Raw genomic sequence first — 20,241 nt, 5'->3', positions numbered from 1 at the left:
GAAGAGCAGTCAGTGCTCTTAACCTCTGAGCCATCTCTCCAGCCCCTGATTCTATTTTTTTTTTATAATAAAAACATAAAGGAGAAATCTGGCCAATCAACACATAACTGTCACCACATGAGAAGGCATTTCACCAAACTCTGAGTCAAAAAACATAAAAAAAATGTTTCTTTCATTGTGACTACAATAACTGTCTACACTTTTCCATTAAACTATTTTTTAAAATTCCACATGTTCTCATTGTTATCTTCTGTTCCAGTTACAGAACAATGCAAAAGAAAACTCCTAGGCAGTTTTCTGCTGGCATTTCTCTGCAATCTGAGATTTGTGGATGTAAGGGATCACACTACCCCTGCCTGGATAAGTGAATCTAACTCCTCCTCACCACAGACTGTAAGTTGCAAGTGACAATGAATGATAAACTTCCTTGTGAAACCCTTGGAAACATTTAGCCACCAACTCCAATGCCTCAGCAGTGAGGTACTCCAGAATCACAGCACTGTGCACAGCAGCAGCGGCTGTCTGTGGATATGGCCCACAAGGAAGTATACAGCCCAGCTCTCCATGGGCAAGAAACTAGCCTTGACCTTCCCACTAGCCTTCCCAGCCTTGCCTCCCCTCTGCCACCCAAATGCCCACTGTTGTAGCCAGCACTACTCACTGCACCACATTTTCTGTATCCATTCTTCTCCCGATAGATATTCACTCTGGTATCATTTCCTGGCCACTGTGAATAGTGTGGCAGTAAAAATGGATGTGTAAGTATTTCTGTGGCTACACAATCTAAGTCATATGGTCTATTACTAGTTTTCTGAAGAATCCTCCAAAGTGACTTCCACGGTGCCTATTCAAATTTACATTCTCTTATATTTTTGGTTGTGAGCCTAGCCTTTAACGGCTGAGCCATCTCTCCAGCCCTTAAATTTACATTCTCAATAGCAGCAAATAAGGATTCCCCTTGCCCCACATCCTCACCAGCATTTGTTGTCCTTGTTTTCTTGATGACAGCCATTTCAACTGAGGTGAGAAAGAATCTCAAAGCAGTTTTAATTTACATTTCCCTGATTTCTAAGAACATTGAACACTTTTTCCAAGTATCTACAGGTCATTTGTATTCCTCCTTTTAATAGGGGGACTGTCTATTCCGTTCATAAGCCTATCTATAGACTGAATGCTTTTAGTGTTTAATTTTAGCAGTTCTTTATATAGTCTAGATATCAGTCCCCAGTCAAATGTAACGTTGGCAATTTTTTTCCCCAAGTCTAAGTGACTTCACTCTAGTGACTGTTTCCTTTACTTGGCATGGAATTCTATTTGTCAATTCTTGGTATTTTGCCTATGTTATAGCTCTTGACAGAAAATTCTTGTCTATGACCATATAATGAAATGCTTTACCTACATCTTCTTCTTACATTAAGGCTTTTTGTTTGGTTGGTTGGTTGGTTTTTCAAGACAGGGTTTCTCTGTATAGCTTTGTGCCTTTCCTGGAACTCACTCCGTAGCCCAGGCTGGCCTCGAACTCACAGAGATCCGCCTACCTCTGCCTCCTGAGTGCTGGGGTTAAAGGCATGAGCCACCACCGCCCGGCTTACATTAAGGTTTTTTTTTTTTTTTTTTTTTTTTTTTGGTTTTTCGAGACAGGGTTTCTCTGTGTAGCTTTGCGCCTTTCCTGGGACTCACTTGGTAGTCCAGGCTGGCCTCGAACTCACAGAGATCCGCCCAGCTCTGCCTCCCGAGTGCTGGGATTAAAGGCGTGCGCCACCACCGCCCGGCACATTAAGGTTTTGATATACTGAATTTATTGTTGTGGAATGTGAGACATGGACTTATTTTCATTCCACATGTAGAAATCCAGTTTAGCCAGCAACACTTGTTAAAGGGGACCTTTTCTCCAATCTGTGTTTCTGACAGCTTAAGTCGGAAACTTACTGTGCTGGCTAACCTTGGTTATCAACTTGACTACACCTGGACTCAACTAAAACCCAAGTAGTTGGGCACACCTGTAAAGGGTTTTCTTGATAGGCTTATTCAATGTGGAAAGAGCTACCTTAAATCTGGGCCACACCTTCTGGTGGCAGCCTACATAAAAGGACGTGGAAGAAGAAAACTTTTGCTTCTTGTCTGCTTGCCTCACTCCTTCCTGTTGCTACGGTAATTCACTCACTAATGGTAGAACCTAATGGCACTGACTGGTAAGGGGTGGGATCCTCCCGAACTTGAGATGGAGAAGTACAGAAAGGCCCTACATGAAGCGAGGCTGAGGGTGCTGAACTCTTATATTCTGAAGGGTTTGTCTCACCTGAAGAAGTAGTCACCCAACTCCTAGTGGGTGATGCATCCCCATCCCTTGCAATATTTCCTTCTGTACCTTTGCCTAAGGATATTAATCTTTCATTTTCTACAAACTGGCAGTGTCTTTCCCTTAAGGAGAAATACAGGCAAGATAATGCTGAAGTCCCTCAGTGCCCACCAAGAGTAGCCTATAAACTATAGCCAGAATCAAGTATAAGCAGGCTCCTAGAGGTGAAATTCACAAGAAGGTGTGCTACACCACTAAAGAGGGGAATATGTGTGGGAATGGATGATTAAGGATGTGAAATAATGGTGGAGAAACATAAAACTGGATCAAGCTGAGTTTATTGATATGGACCCACTGAGTGAAGGTCCTAAGTTTAATACTGAAGTTCGCATGGTTTAAAAAAAGGTGTCAGAAGTTTGATTGGTCGACTGAAGCACTAGCCATAAGGCAGTCACTGAAAAGAAACTGGTGATACCTGGCATCCCTTAGCTAGTACTGACAAAGAGATTTCAGGGCTCAGAGAAATCGCAATAGTGGGTTTACCATATAAAACCTCATTCTCCACAATGGAAAGGCCCAGAAGACAGTCTCTTCACTAATCCTATAAAACACAAAACTGTAAGAGGGGGAATAAGCAATTTGAAAATCTTTGTCATAGTTCTTTTCCTTGTGCCAGATCCTTAGGTTGGAGACACTGATGCTCAATTAGAAAAGTTAAATGTGATGGGCTTTATTGGGCCCCCAGAGCAGCAGAGGCCAGGGAGCAGCACTGAACTGCCAAATGCAAGGAGAACATATTGACATATGGGCAGCACAGACAAAGTGATTTTAGGACAGCATGACTCCTATGGACCTTTTGTACTGGCTAATCCGTCATGGTGTTTCCAGGGATGAATTAGATAAAAAGCCTACTCTGTGTTTATTGTACATCTGTGTAGGCATAAAAATTCTCAAACAAAGAAAAGAAAGGCTACACTGGATAGTGGCAAGAGAGAATCTCAGCCTGTAAACCAATTTTCAGACTTGAGCTAGTTTGCAGACCCAGAAACCCTTGAATAAGGAGAAGGGCAGGTCCCCCTGAGGACCTTGCTAAAATAATTCAAAGTTTTATTGTTATCCTTTCTTCCATCCTTTCCTAAGGGACCTATGACCTTTTGCAAGGGTAACTGTACTCTGAGAAAAAGGAAACAATCAGACTTTCCAGGATCTACTGGATACTGTTTCTAAACTGACACTGATTCCAAGAGACATCAAATAGTACTGTGGTCCTCCAATTAAAGGAGGGGCTTATGAGTGTCGGGTGCTTAGTGGAATTTTGGCTGAAGTCCAACTCACAGTGGGTCCAGTGGGTTCCCAAACTCATCCTATGGTTATTTCCCCAGTTCTAGAATATATAATTGGTATATATATACTTAGAAGTTGGCAGATTTCCCACATTGGCTCCCTGACTTGCAGACTGAGGGCTGTTATGGCTGGAAAGGACAAATGGAAGAGACTGGAATTGCCTCTACCAAGGAAAATAGTGAACCAAAGAATACTGCATCCCTGGAGGAATCAGTGCCATCATCGAGGACTTTAAAAATGCAGAGATGGTAGTTCCCAAAATATTTCCCTTTAATTCTCCTAACCAGCCAGTGCAGAAGACAGATGGATCGTAAAGAATGACAGTTGACTATCACAAACTTATCAGCTACCTATCATGAGCTGAGTATTATCTTGACAAACAAGCCATAAAGTAGGATACGCACACCAACAACCTATTATCAAATGGAAGTGGTATATATTGTGATAAGGACCAAATAGGTCCTGAGGTCACAAGCAGGATACATGAAGTTGTCCAAACGCTATGGTTTCTATTCCTGTTACAATGGCTTCTGCTCCAAAGCATGCCACCTAGAGTTTCATGGGGTGTTCCCAACAATCAGTTGACTGAAGAAGGAAAGTTTAGGGCCTGGTTTACTGATGTTTCTACACATTATGCAAGTACCACTTAAGTATGGACAACTGCTGCATCATAACCCTTTTCTGGTATAACCATAAAAGATAGCAGAGAGAGAAATCTTCATTGTGAGAACCTGGAGCAGTACATATGGTTGTATCTTCTGATTGGAATGAGAATGGCCAGCTGTAGCCAATGGATAGGCTGGATGGTGGGACTTGGAAGGAGCATGGTAAAAAATTAGTGAGAAAGACAACCAGGGAAGAAGTCTGTAGACAGATGTCTAAATGGGCAAAAGATATGAAGGTACTTGTGTCCTATGTAAATGCTCATCAAAAGGCGACTTCAGCAGAAGGGGAGTCCAATAATGAAGTAGAAAGGATGACCCATTCTGTGGACAGTTAGCCTCTTCCCCCAATCACCCCTGTTACTATCCAATGGGCCCATGAACAACGTAGCCATACTGGCAGAGAAGGTTATACATGGGCTTGACAACATGGACTTCTACTCACCAAGGCTGAGCTGGCTACAGCTGTTGCTGAGTGTCAGATCTGCCAGCAGCAGAAACCCAACACTGTGCCCCTGATATGATATGGCATCATTCCCCAGGTGACCAGCCAGAGACTTGTTGGTCGTCTGACAACACTGGACCAGCTCTTCCATAGAAAAGGCAATGCTTTGTCTTTACTAAAGTAGATACTTATTCTGGTTATGGGTTTGCCTTTCCTGTATGTATTACTACTGCCAAAACTACCATCCATGGACTTACAGATTATCTTATCCACCATCATGGTATTCCATATAGAATTGCTTCTAACCAAGGAATTCACTTTGCAGCCATAGAAAAATAATAGTGGGCTGATGTTCATGGAATTCACTGGTCTTAGCATGTCCCCTATATCCTGGAACACCTGGTTTGATAGAATGGTAAACAGCTTTTGCAAGACCCAGTTATGATGTCAATCAGGTGACAGTACCCTGGAGGGATGGGGCTGGTTTCTCTAGTGGCAATATATGCTTTGTATCGCATCCAATATATGGTTCAGTTTTTTTGCCAGGATTTACTGATTGAGAAATCAACAGGTGGAAATCAAAATGATTCCACTCAATATTGCTTCTAGAGAGAGCACCACTAGGAAGATTTTTGCTTTCTGTTACAATGACCTTAAGTCTGGTGGCCTAGTAGTTTTTGGTGGGGTGGGGGGGAGAATTCTGCTTTAGGCATAACATACATTCCATTGAACTGGAAACTCATACTTCTTCCTGGCCACTTTGGGCTTCTGGTGCCTTTAAGGCAACAGGCTAAAAAAAGAGTAACAGTGTTAGGAGAGGTGATTGATCTAGACTTCCAAGAAGTGGATTGCTTCTCCAGTGGAGGTAAGGAAAGCCAGGCCTTGGCATAGGAGATCCTTTAGGAAGTCTCTTGGTGCTACAGCTTCCATAGGTGTCGTACACCAAAGATCAGGAACTTTCTAAGAATTCCCTGGGACTCCAGCATCCTATTGGGACTGCTGAGACACCTAGTCTCTGGACTAAACCACTGGGTTCTTGGTCCTTAAGTCAGGAAACCACCATTGTTGGACCCCGACCACCACTTTGTAAGCCACTCTAAAAAATCACCCACAATATTAATTCTGCAAATCCAAGAGCATTAACAGTGTCTTCTATTTCTTCAGTGTCTTAAAGGTGTGTGTGTAAGGCCAGAGGAAGTGTCCTACTCTTAGCACTTTCTACTTACTACTTTAAGAATCACATTGAACCTGGAACTTGGTTGGCAGCCAGCAAGCCACAGCAATCTTCCTATCTGTCCCCACAGCAATGGGATGAGCCCAGAGCTATGCTTGGCTTTTTTCACATGGGCACTATGATCAGAATTCAGGAAACGCCCTTACCAACTGAGCTATCTTTCCAGTCCCTAAAGGTTTTCATTATAGAGGTCTTTTACCTCCTTAGTTAGGTTTATCCTTAGGATTTACTTTGGTTTTGGGTTTTTTGTTGTTGTTGTTGTTGTTTGTTTTTTGTTTTAAGACAGGGTTTTTCTGTGTAGCTTGCGCCTTGCCTGGCTCTCGCTCTGTAGACCAGGCTGGCCTCGAACTCACAAAGATCCGCCTGCCTCTGCCTCCCAAGTGCTGGGATTAAAGGCGTGTGCCACCACCGCCTGGCCTCCTTAGGATTTATTTATTCTTTATTTTGGAGCTGTGGGTTTGTTTTTTAAGCTATTGTAAATGGAAATTTCTTTCTACTCTCTTGGTAAGTTCATTACTAGTACTTAAAAAGCAGCTGATTTTTAAAAATAATTTGTGAGCTGGGCGGTGGTGGCGCACGCCTTTAATCCCAGCACTCGAGAGGCAGAGCCAGGCGGATCTCTGTGGGTTCGAGGCCAGCCTGGACTACCAAGTGAGTCTCAGGAAAGGCGCAAAACTACAGAGAAACCCTGTCTCGAAAAGCCAAAAAAAAAAATAATAATTTGTGGATATCACTCTGTATATATAAAATGCTGATTGGCCAGTAGCCAGACAGGAAGTATAGGCGGGACAAGCAGAGAAGAGAATTCTGGGAACAAGAAGACTGAGGCAGAGAGATACTGCCAGCTGCTGCCATGACAAGCGAGATGTAAGGTACCGGTAAGCCACAAGCCACATGGCAACTTATAGATTAATAGAAATGGGTTAATTTAAGATAAAAGTAGATAACAAGAAGTCTGCCCCAGCCATACAATTTATAAGTAACATAAAGTGATTATTTTATACATGGGCTGTGGGACTGCGGGGGCTTGGTGGGACCTGGAGAGAAGCTTTCCAGCTACAATAATTTACTTTTATTTTATTGTGTTTTCCTTGCATGTATGTCTATGAAGGTGTCAGATGCCCCTGCAAGTGGAGTTACAGTTGTGAGCTGTCATGTGGGTGCTGGGAATTGAACCCAAGTCCTCTGGAAGAGCAGCTAGTGCTCTTAAGTGAGCAGCTCATTTTTGTACATTTTTATCTCCTGCTCTTTTTTTTCCCTTGTTTTGGTTTTTCAAGACAAGGCTTCACTGTGTAGCTCTGGCTGTCCTGGAACTCACTTTGTAGGCCAGGCTGTCCTCGAACTCACAGAGATCCGCCTGCCTCTGCCTCCCAAGTGCTGGGATTAAAGGCGTGCGCCACCATGGACTGGCATTCCTGCCCTCTTGGAAGCATCAGGTCTGAGGGTTTTCTGATTGAGTCCTTAGGATCCTTTTCTTTCTTAACAAAAATTGTATTTATTCACATTTTATTATCTTACTTTATTATTTTTGTTCTTTGGATAATTTCATAATAATATGTAGTCTAATTCTGCCTACTGACCACCTTCACCCTCTCTTATTTCCCTATTGCCCCATTACCCACTACAAGTCCTTTTCACACATTCACATTTTCTTGTTTGGTGAGCCACTGAGTTTAATTAGGGTCACCTGTATGACCATGGTTTGCTACTATTTATCAGAGCATGATCAGCTCATCAGGTGGTAAACAATAGAGGACATTATTTGCCCCACCCCCAAATCCATTAGTAGCTCATAGTTAAGTAAGGAAGGGTAGGGCCAAATGGGCCCTTCCCAGATCTATGACTGACTGTTCAAAGAGCCAGTCTTGTGTAGCTCCACTGCTGACAGCTGCTGTAAGATCATAATTGGCTGTGTCACAGCCACAAGACGGCACTTTACAGCTCTTCTCAGTATCTTCCAGCTCTTCTATTCTTCCCATTCCTCCTTCCACACGGTTCCTTGAGCCTTAGAAGGATAGGGTAGTTCTTTGGAAGACTGAGCACTTGACCGCCACTTAGCCTCAGTATCTTGAGCAGCCATGCATCTCTGCATTTACCATTTTTCATTACAATGTTTCTTTAATTAAGACTCAAGAGTAGTGTTTAATCTATGAACACAAACATAGGTACTTTTAAGGCTGCTTGGTGCTGTATCAATTTAGCTAAACAATAATAGTAAGTTCCCCTTTAGGGCCAAAGACCTCAGTCTTGAGTTTTGAATCAGGTTTACAATACCGTGGACTCCCTCTTGTGGAGCAGGCCTCCACACCAATCCTAGAGCACAGCTATGCCACGGCTGCACGGCTGGGCACAGCTTGCCTGCATACTGGTATTATTAGTCAGTAGAGAGCTCAGTGGTGCATGATTCATTGATGCCTTCCTGCACTGCACCTTCCAGCACGATGGCAACTAGCCAGCTCCCCCCTCAGCTCCAGTAGGAAATAGATAGTGCTGCCTCAACACTGGGATAATTTGACTTTCGCTTTTCCATTTATATTCCTTCTAATGCTCTTTCTTGACTGACTGCCCTAGGTAAGACTTCGAACACTATACTAAATTCAAAAGAAAACTGGTAACTTTTAAGTTGTTTTTTGTTTGTTGCGAGGCAGTGTCTTACTATACAGCTCTAGCTGGCCTGGAACTAGATCAAGCTAGGCTTAAACCACAGAAATCCACCTGTCACCTTTGCCTTCTAAATGCTGGCATTAAAGGCCTGAGACTGGGAACCTTAATCTCATTCTAGATTTTGGAGGAACTGCTCTTAATTTTCCCCAAATTAGTATAATGTTGGCTATAGGCTTTATTCATATATATTCTATTATGTTTTAGTGTGTTCACTTTAATCCTGCTTTCTTCAGAACTTTTATTATGAAAGGATGCTGAACTTTATTCAAAGGCCTTTTCTACATCAATTGTGATGATCATGTAATTTCTGTTTTTAAGTCTACATGCTACTTTACTTCTTGGTTTATGTATGTTAAACCAATGTTGCATCCCTGGGATGAAACCAATGTTCTAGAATTTTGTTTGCTAGAATTTTGTTCAGAATTTATCTAGAGTTTTCTTTTTTGTTGTGGCCTTATCTAGTTTTGGTATCAGTGTACTGTTGTCCTCATAGAATGGTAGTGTTCCTTTCCTATTTTTACGGAAAGGTGTTCATTCTTTAAAATTTTGTTTAAATTCAGCAGTGGAATCCATCTACTCCTGTACTTCTGTTGAGAGACTGCTTCAGTCTCTTTGGTGGCTATGGATCTGTTGAAGTTGTTTATACCATCTTGACTTAATTTTGACAGTTCTAAGAATTTATCCATTTCCTCTATATTTACCAATTATTTAGAATGTAAAATTTCAATCTATACCCTGTTTCTCTGTATCTCACTGGAACCTGTAATGACCCCACCTTGTTCATTTCTAATTTTACTAATCTGGGTCTTGACAAGCTAGGGACTTGTGAATCTTGTTTAATTTTCCAAGAGCCAACTCATTCTCCATTTCATTAATTTCTGCTCTGATCATTATTATGTCTGGCTGTCCACTGCTCTTGGATTTGAATTGTTCTTGCTTTTCTAAAACCTTGAAGTATACCATTAGGTTATCTGGGGTCTTTCTGATTTTTTTTAATAGTAGGCACTCATGGCTATAAAATTTCCTCTTAAAACTGTCTTTCAAGAAAATTCAAGGCACCATCATCACACATCAAACTTGTGTACTAAATTAAAAGACAAAAAAGCAAGAAAGCTTTTTTTTGTTTTGTTTTATTGAGACAGGGACTCTCTCCATAATCCTGATTCTCCGGGAACTCATGTAGACCAGGCTGACCTCAAACTCACAGAGATCCACCTGCCTCTGCCTCCCAAGTATTAGGACTAAAGGCGTGCACCACCACACTTAACCAGAAAACAATTTTTAAAAACTGCCTTTGCTGTATTCCAAATGGTCTGTTAAACTGCGCTTCACTTTTGATTCTAAGATTTTCCTTCTGTAATATCTTATTCGTGTATGTTTCTGTGTCGTTGCCACATGTGGCACAAAAGAGGGAGTTGGTTCCCATGTAGATGGAGTTCCAGGCACCGTGTGCCACCTGCTGTGGAGGTTGGGAACTCAGGTTCTCCAGAATAGTAAGTACTCTTAAACCCTGAGTCATCTCTTGAAATGTTGATTCTAGGAATCTTTAAACTTCATCCCTGGTTTTGTTTGGTTTTGTTTTCAATGATTTACTCATCATTCAAGAATGTACTGTTGGGTCTCCATGCATATATTTATTTCTGTGGATTTGTTTGTTTGCTATTAATTTCTGGTCTTATTACATTCTAGTCTTGTGTTAATTCTTTTGTATTTGTTAAGATTTGATTTGTGGCCTAAAATGTGGTCTGTTCCATGGGCTTCTGAGAAGACTGTGTGTTTTCTATTTGTTGGATGGCATAATCTGCATGTGTGTTAAGCTCATTTAATTTATGTTGTAGTTTAACTCTGAGGTTTGTTGATTTTTAGTTTGTATGACTTATGTGCAGAAGAGAGCTGGTTACTAAAACGACCCACTATTATTTTATCAGGACGTTTCAGACATTTTCTGTCTATTGGTATTTTGTTAAATGAAAATGGAAGCTCCAGTGCTTTTACATATATATGTAAACTTGCATGGGATATAATATATAATTATTTATCTTATTGATGAATTGTCCTCGTTATTTATGTATAATGTTCTTCTTTATCTCTTCTGGCTAGTTTTGGTTTGAAGTCTGCTTTATCCGATCTCAGAACAGATACATGAGTCTGTTTCCAGCTTCTGTTTGCTTCACAGATAGTTTTACAGCCTTTGACTCTCAATCTGCAGACAACTTTATTAGTGTAGTGTTGTTACTTTTCGACAATGGAAAGGTTGTCATTTTTAATCCAGTATGCCAGCCTGTATCTCTTCATTGGTAACTGAGACCATTCACATTTAAAGTTATTATTGAGAGACATTTGTTAATTCCTGTAATTTTGCTGGCTGTCTTTTTGGTTGGATGGGTTACTGTTTGTTCTTTACTTTCTCTCGTTGGTACGAGGAGTTTGCTAGTTTACTGTACTAAACATAAAGGGTTCCCTCCTCACTCTTTGTTCATTGCTTCCTCTCAGGAAATGTGTTCTTTCCTATACTGTCATGACTGAGGCTGTTTTCTTTTGTGTATCTTCTGCAATGCTGACTTGATGGTCATGTGCTTGTTAGTCTGTGCTTATCTTGAAAAATGTTCCTATTTCCCCATCAATTTTACTTTTTAACTATTCTCTGTTTAATTATGTGTATGTATGTGTATCCATATGTGGGTATTTGCATGATAAGACCAGAAGAAGGCATAAGATCCACTGGAAATGGAGTTACAGGCAGTTGTAATCCACCTGACATGGGTGCTGGGAACCAAACTTGAGTCCCCTCCAAGAGCAAGATGTGCTCTTAACTGCTGGGCTATCTCTCCATTCCCTCTCCATCAATTTTAAAGGATAACTTTGCTAGAAATAGTAATCTTGATTGGTAGATATTCACTTTCAGGACTTGCACCATTATCATTCCATGCTTTTCTGACTTAAGGATGCTTATTTAACGTTACCTCTGCAGGTGAAATAGCATTTTCCCCTTAGAGCTTCTAATATTGGTTCTTTACTTTGTATTTTTCACATCTTGATAATACATCATGGAGAGATACTGTGGTCATGTTTATTTAGGAAATTTTCTGTTTCAAATTTATTCAACACATTCTTCACGCCTTTAATTGTTTCCCTCAGCTCCTTCTATCCCAGAGAGTCACAGATTTGGTCTCTTCATCAGATCCTAGAGCCCTTGACACCGTGTTCAATACTCATTTTCCCCCTGTACTGAGGTTTCAGTGCAGTATTTCATCAACCTTGCTGTCCATCCTTGACATTCTTTCTTATGCTTAACTAGCTGGACCTGTGATGTCATTCAATGTGTTTTTTTTTTTTTTAATGTTTCGTTGTTTCATTTTCCAGCATGTCTTTGGTTTGTTTTAATCTCAATTCTTTGCTGTATTTTTCTTCTGTGTTACTGACTTTTTCATTTACAGTGGTGACTTTCTTATCCATTCTGCTGGCTCTTTTATGTTTCTGACTTTCCTCTCCAGATCCTGGATTAAACTCATCTGCTTATTTGTTCTCTCTTTCATGTCACTCACTGATCATTTTTACCAGGAAACTTAAACTCATCATGTGGTATTTTCCCATGTTAGTATCTCTGAATCCAATGGCTAAGAAAGAATATCCAATGGTTGAGGATATACAACCTTTTGGAGGAGCCATAGTGCCTTACTTTTTCAGGTTTCTTGCATTTCTGTGTTCTGTTTTATCGGGAGAGGTTCTTCTTCCAGAGCAGCCTACTCTGGAAGGCTCCGTCCACAGGAGCACTGGACAGAGAAAACAATGCACTCGTGGAAGTCCCTTTTATTCCCCTCCCTCTGCTAGGGAGCTGCACAGCTGAAGCTGTGGTCTCTCTTCTATGTGGTTCCTCTCTCTTTTCAGCTCTCCTTTCACTTTCTTGATTTCCAAAGTGCCCCCTCCCCCTCTCATATACACCAGGAGTTTAAAGTACTTGAGATATTTCAGGCAAGTGAAGGTCACAACTGGTCACATCAGTGGTAGCCCAAGTTGCCACTCTACATTATCCTTGAATGACAGTGTCCTCAGACTCAGGCGCTAGGCATTCTCAGGACTGCATTTTCAATACAAGATTAATTTTATCTCCATATAAATACCATGGATACATTTTAAGTCATCTTTCATAAATTTATCAACCACATCTAAAAAGAAATTTTTATCTGGAAAAAATGACCCTTCTATAAACCACTCTAACCTAATAGTACCTTAGCAAAGCAAAACAAAACTTCTCCCAAGGACTTTTAAAGAAGGGATACTAGGTTTTACTACATTTACACAGAATGTTTCTAAAATAGAGATGAGTCCTCTAGTACTGATCTTTTAACTGTGAATTTCTTTTTCTGGAAATACAAACAAGAGTGGAGAAATACAAATATAAATACAAATGAGGAAAAAAACTTGTTCCCCAAATCAGTTTTTTCTTTACTCCTAGTCTTTGACATGAAATCAATGGCATTACTTCTCTCTTTAGTCCTTTTATCTTCTTTCATTCATCAGCTTTACTCATAAATGTGTACAATAATTTAGTCTCAATCCCAATGTGTGTATACTTAATTACTTCTGTTCTATGATGGGTTTTTCGGGGGTTTGTTTTGTTTTGTTTTGTTTGAGACAGAGTCCCATGTATCTCAGTCTAGTTAGTTCCTTATATAGCTGAGAATATGAGGATGACTTTGAACTTCTAATCCTCTTGCTTCTACCCCTGAAGTGCTGGGGCTGCAGACATGCACTACCAAGCACAGTTTACATGGTGCTGGGGATTGAACCAGGCTTTAGGCAGAGCAGGCACTCTACCAACCAAGCTGCTTCTGCAGCCATGTGCTTTAATTCTTTATTGGATCTATTACTGAGACTTGAGACTAAGCAGATCTAAAGCTCCATTTATCATTTGGCTGGCCATTCTGTTCTCTGTCATCAATCCTTTCTCTTTTCTGCTTTAACTAAATGCTCTGTAATATTTTGTGATTCCTATATATAATTTTATGGATTTAAATTTATTGCAAAATGCTACATATCCTAACCAAAAGTTATGATTATACCTCCAAAATACCTATCACATTAACTCCCATGTTGCTCATTCTATGGAGACCTCTACCACACCCACATGCCCTCATTACCATGACAGAAGCTCATGTCACATAATCCTCTGCTAATCCACACTGCAGATTGGTTTCCAGAGAAAACATGACGATCAAAGCACAAGCTTCTTGAGGATATGTTCAAAATTTTATTAACCTCTCAATTTCAAGAAATTAATATGGTTTATTACATGTAGTGTCTCAAAAAATTCTTGAAGTGAATTTAAAACACGCTATTACTGTAATTATTAACCACTGAAAATTTCCATTTCTTTTGTTATACTCACCTAGAGCTAACTTTTTTATTTACTATTTATGCATGAAAGTGCATCACAAACAGGCCTGGTGGAATCCATATGACTGGAGTTACAGACTGCCAAGAGCCATCATGTGGGTGTTGGGAACCAAACCAACATCCTCTATGAGAGCAATAAATGTTCTTAACTGCTGAGCCAACTGTCCAGCACCCAGAGTTAACTTTCAATGGCCTAGTTAACATTGGCTTCATATTTTATACACTAATCTGCATATATTCTAAATCTATGCTTAGATTCAACAGGAGAAATATGAGGCTAGAGAGATGGCTCAGTGGTTAGGAAACAAGTTGATCTTGTATGGACCTGAGTTTGCTTCCCAGAACCTCCATGTGGCAGCTCACAACAGCCTGTAACTCTAGCTCCAGGGGATCCAATACCCTCTTCTGTAGTCCACAAGCACACATACAAACATATATACATAAATAAAATAATAAAAATGACATCTTTCTTAGAAACTGGGAAAAGCCTCAATGTAAATTATTCTTCTCTACTCTTATTTGGACTTATAGAACCATCTCAATTACTTATCATGGATTAAGCATCACTAAGGAAACTACTGTTTTAACCAAACCCTATTCATGGGTAACTTGGACTAGATTTATTTCCAAAATGTCACTATGATGGCTAATCTTCATTGTCAATCTGACTAAATTTAGGTCCGGGCATGTCTGTGAGTGAGTTTCCAAACAAGTTTAACTGAGAAGGTAAGGCCTGTGTGAGTAAAACTAAAAAACTACTTGATTTTTCAATAATAATATCTGAAATCGCTTTTTTGACCATGTTAGGGGTCAAACCCACAGCTTTGTTCATGCTATATAAACATTCTACTGAACCACATCCCAAGGTATCATAACCACTTCTTTGTTGGGTGTTTGTTTGTTTTAGCCATTTCTCCGGCCCCATAAATTCTTTTATAATATTAATCTTTAAGGTTAGCATACAAGTAATGAATTTCAATGTGTCATCTTCATACCTATGTGTTCTCATTCACTATCCTCCTACTTCTCCAGCTGGTTTCTTCTCCCCCAGTGAGTCCTCTCTTCACCCTTCTTACTACATGTAAGAATTCCATTTCCCATCTCCCTTAAAATCTCATCCTTCCCTCAGAATACCCTTTCTAGGCACACACTCTTGTATGCACACAATTTTAAGTATAGGTCCTGCAAGAAAAGAAAAGCAAATAACAAATCTGAACAAAGACTACTGAAGAAGTTTACATTACTGTCCCTATACAGATATACTCTAAAAAGCCAAATGTTAAGAAAACAAAGAAGGACCGGCAGGATTGCTCAATATAAAAGCATTGCCACACAAGCCTGCTAGTGTTCAATTCCCTGAACCCAAGGTAGAAAGAGAGAACCAACTCCACAAAGTTGACCTCTGACCTCCACAACAGCACTATAGCATACAAGTCCTCACACATGTATAAAATAAGTGTCTTTTCTGTTTGTTTGTTTATTTTTGTCAGGGGTTGGGGTTGGGGTGTTTGTTGGTTTGTTTCAAAACAGTCTCATTACGAAGCCTTGGCTATAACTCACTCTGTAGACCAAGCTGGCCTCAAACTCACAGAGATCCACCTGCCTCTGACTCACAACTGCTGGGATTAAAACTGGGCATAACTACACCTAGCTTAATACTATTTTTTTTAATATTAAGCATTTTGAAAACTGTTACACAACTATCAAAATTCTTAAGCCTTACATAACTCAAGCTCAGTCTCTTAGGAGACTCTTGGAAATTAAAACCACTGTTTGATATTTTAATATCTTTGTTGGGGATGTTGTTTGTTTGTTTTGTTTCTAGAAATTGGGTCTCACTCTATAGCCCATCATGCACTTGAACTCTACATAGTTTAGGCTGGTCTTGAACTCTCCTTCAGTTTCCCAAGTGTTGGGATTATAAGCATGCACCACTTCACCAGCTCAAGACTATGTTCTTAAGCACCAGGAAAGCTAAATTGGTAACTTCTATGACTTAGAGTCACCTTAAGGGATCAAATTCCAAAAGACACAAAGTTCTTTATTAAAAGCAAAAACTGTAGCTCAAGAAAACTTTCTATTGCTAAGATTTAAAATATTCATGTTCTCAGCCAAGCATGGTGGTGCATACCCTTAATTCCTTCACTCAGGAGGCAGAGGCAGGTGATCTCTGAGTTTAAGGATAGCCTAATCTATAGAATGAGTTCCAGAACAGTCAAGGATAAACAAAGAGACCCTGTCTCAAAACTATGATAAAATTCATGTTCTCTATTACATTATTTTCAAATGTCCAAAAATCAGTCAGCCATGTGCATTACTGGCCATTTCACAGGAACACTATACAATCTATTTTGATATCCAGTTCAAGCAGAATTATTATATTCATAATACTGTGATTAATTATGTTAACTGCAGATATACATTTAAACCTACCCTTCAGGAGTCGTTTTAATTTTGCACAATCCACATTAATATACTGTAACAATTCTATATCATGGACATCAACATTGTCTTCTGAACAAACAGTCAACTCCTGTAACCTGAAAAGTAAAAATCAAAAATAATTTACTAATTTAAGTCTTAGAACAGTCCAAGGTTATGATTCAACAGAAGATGGGTTTATGAATGAAGATATATTAAATAAGAACATACTTATTAAAAAACTAAACAATACAAGCAATTTAAGGAATATGATGAAAAATGATATGCCAGTAAACTTTGCATCCATATATTTAAGACTGAGATTTGAATTGTATTTCTCACATTAGCTACAGCTCTTTTCAAAAAATTAGTTAATTCTAAGATTGGAGCCCATTTTCAAATGTGTCTAGGTCTCCCTGAAATTGAAGACAAGGAAATTAGCAAAAACTGTAGTCACATCAAAAGTCATACAGCTGTATGACTGGGATCTCCAATTGTCTTTTTTTTTTTTTTTAATTACATTATTTACTGTGTGTGTGTGCTTGCATTGGCAATCAGAAAACAAACTGTAGGAACTGGTTCTCTCCTTCCACCATATAGGTTCCAGGGATTGAACTCAGGTCGTCAGGCTAGCAGCATGCACCTTTACCTGCTTAACCATCTTACCAACCCCCTACCCAATTTTTTTCCTACAACTGAAACACACACAGTCAAAAAAAAAAAAAAGGCTGTAACTCCTTAGAGAAGAAACTCACAGGTATTCTTTCGCAAGTTTTAGAATCACTTCATTCTAAAAAGTAATAATGGAGGAACAAGTCTCTATTCTGCATTTCCTATTTCCTATGTAGATCATACTATAAAACAATAGTGTAAATAATATAGGAAAACATATTTTACAGGAATCACAAGTTCAGCTCATGCCCATCATCCCAAGGACTCAGGAAACAAAAACAGGTATATGACTGTGAGTTTGGGCTACACAGTAAAACCTTATCTAGGAAGGAAGGCAATGAGGGAGGGAGGGAGGGAAGGGAGGAGGGGAGGAAGGTAGGGAAGAAAGAAGGAAGGAGGGGAGGGAGGAGGGAGGGAAGAAAGGAAGGAAAGACCAGAAGGGAAAGAGGGAAGAGAAAATAAAGGGAAAGCATAATTTAATGTGAAGAGCCCTGAGTTTAATTCTCCCAATCACAGAACCAATAAATAAATACATAAGTCCAATTTAAAAATAAAGAATGATAGCGCCAAGCCAGATGTGGCAGCACACTCCTTTCTTTAATCTCAACATTCTAGAGGCAGAAACAAGTGATCTTTACGAGTGACAGGCCAGCAAGGTCTACATAGTAAGTGTCAGACCAGCCAAGGCTACATAGTGAGACCCTGCTTAAAAAAAAGTCCCCACCCCACTCCCAAAACAGAAAGTTTATCATTTGCAGTTATCATTTGCAATTAATAATACATCCAAGGATTATCAGCTAAGTAAAAGTTTTATGGGGAATGTTGAATAGTCAGGAGAACATCTATATCCAACAACTGATTGAGCTACATAGGAAACCTGTCAAAAAGAAAAAAAAATGAAATATTATGAATGGTCAATTATAAAGAAACCCTGTAAAGTAACCAATCTTCTACATAAGAAAGTACAATGAGAGCTGAAGAGATGCTCCATGATTAAGAACACTTGCTGCTCTTCCAAAGGACTCAAGTCCAGTTCCGAGCCTCCACATGGCACCTCACAACCACATGTAAACCCAGCTTCAGGGGACCCAACACCATCTTCTGGCCTCCACAAGCATTGACACACAATGACATACATACACATACACATAAAACAAAATAAAAATAAATCTTTCTTAAAGAGCATAATAAGCCTAGAACACAAGACCCTTTAGATAAATAAAGCTTTGCTATAATTTTTCATTGAATAAAACAAACAAAAAACCAAACAAGCTGTGTTTGGTGGTACAAGCCTGTCATCACAACTACAGAAAAAGCTGAGGGAGGACAATATCAAGTTCAAGGGTAGCCTGAGTTACAATGCGAGTTCTAGGCCAGCCGGAATTGGTGAGGCCTTTCTCACAATAAGAAAACTACTGTAGCTGTAGCTCAGTGGTGGAGCATTTAAAGCCTGGGCTCAACCTCCACTGCAGTCGTCCCCACACAAAGAAGAACACTGTGGACACGGAAACTGGTGAAGCTCAACTTACGTTCACTATAAATGAAATATAAAGCTCAACCTTCAGAACTGCTATTCAAGTCACTTGCATAGTTGGTCACCTAGCTACAACATCCTAAGATGACCCCATCTAAATTAAACCATCACAGTAGTCTGTTAGTTGAGTTGTCCTCTAAGAAGACCAGCTCCTATTTCTGGTGCTAACTAAATGAAAACACATATATAATAGCTGTATGAAACATATTTATTTCATAGATCCCATTTCTGACTAATGTGTCCCCAAAACCAATGAAACTCTAGCCAGAATTTCTATTCTGGCAATGAACAGTGAACTAGATTTGAAAAAAATAAATAAAATAAAATAAAAAAATCAACGAAAGTTGTCTATACAAGACTAATGCTGCCCAATCCCATGGAAGAAGCCTTGGGTGACCTTAGGGTTTTCAAAGATGGCACATTTGCTCCATTTTATAGAACAATATACTTACTTAAAAACTCCATGGAAAGCCGGGCGGTGGTGGCGCACGCCTTTAATCCCAGCACTCGGGAGGCAGAGCCAGGCGGATCTCTGTGAGTTCGAGGCCAACCTGGGCTACCAAGTGAGTTCCAGGAAAGGCGCAAAGCTACACAGAAAAACCCTGTCTCAAAAAAACAAAAAAACAAAAAAAACTCCATGGAAATGTTGTTCTGTCACATAAATGTTAACAATCTCTGCACGGATAGACTAAGAAACTGTATTTTTCTTGAATGTTTTCTATATTCAATTTAAGCTACTTTTTCAGATAGTAAAACTAATCCAGTAGTAGCCTAATTGAAAGGGTTCTTATTGTCTATAACTTTCTAGCATCCTATTTCCCTGTTCGTCACCTTGCTCACTCCATCAGCATATAGTGACTCAATATAAAAATGTACTTAGTCAAAAAAACAAAACAAAAACGCCATGGAAATGTTGTTTTGTCACATAAACATTAACCAATAATATATCATTAAATAAAGTTTTAATTTTCTTTTAATAGTCTGTTAAGGTTGCAGGATATGATAGAATATTGTTACCGACCATCATAATTATAGAACAATCTTTTTGATTAAAAAGATTGCCAATCAGTTGTTCCACACTAAACCAAACATTCTCAGAGTTTGATGCATATTCTCATTCACCTTGCTAGGAACAAGAGTGAGTGCAACTGAAGCCCTGGTTGGTACAACACAAAACACTAACAAGTCAAAAATGGACGAACCAAGGTGACAAAAGGATTATTTTCTCTGTTTGTATTTGTCCTGTAGTCACTAAATCTGAGCAGGTTGTTATACCTTGTATTTGATCATAATTAAGAACCCTTCTGGCAGTACTTGTATAAGAAAGGCAAACCATTTTCATGAAAGCAAGTTACAGTTACTTTATGATATCATCCCACTGAACACCAGACTAGACTAATTTCCCCATCTATAATATCATGACTACGATTTTGACTTATCAGTAAAGATTTAAACTGTAATTTTTATTTCATTTTTTCTACAATTCATTTTTAAACTCATTGTGTGTGTAAATAAAGGAAAATGCATGTGTACCACAGTATGTGTGTGAAGGTCAGGTAACTGCAGTGT

General features: G+C 39.4%; 1 protein-coding gene across 12 annotated transcripts in view; it reads right to left on the bottom strand.

Annotated features, from left to right (window-relative positions):
• The window catches only part of Nf1 (neurofibromin 1), a 256,805-nt gene that overhangs the window by 188,571 nt on the left and 47,993 nt on the right, over nucleotides 1-20,241 (bottom strand). For all 12 annotated transcript variants that reach the window (XM_028866918.2, XM_028866927.2, XM_028866928.2 and 9 more), the window contains one exon: nucleotides 16,479-16,585. In XM_028866918.2, the coding sequence (XP_028722751.1) occupies nucleotides 16,479-16,585 (107 nt within the window). The remainder of the gene's footprint in view (nucleotides 1-16,478; nucleotides 16,586-20,241) is intronic.

Source organism: Peromyscus leucopus, chromosome 8b, assembly GCF_004664715.2.
Source record: "Peromyscus leucopus breed LL Stock chromosome 8b, UCI_PerLeu_2.1, whole genome shotgun sequence".
Classification (NCBI taxonomy): Eukaryota; Metazoa; Chordata; class Mammalia; order Rodentia; family Cricetidae; genus Peromyscus; species Peromyscus leucopus.
The sequence above is the reverse complement of the archived record's forward strand: the minus strand, read 5'-3'. Positions and strand labels throughout refer to the sequence as shown.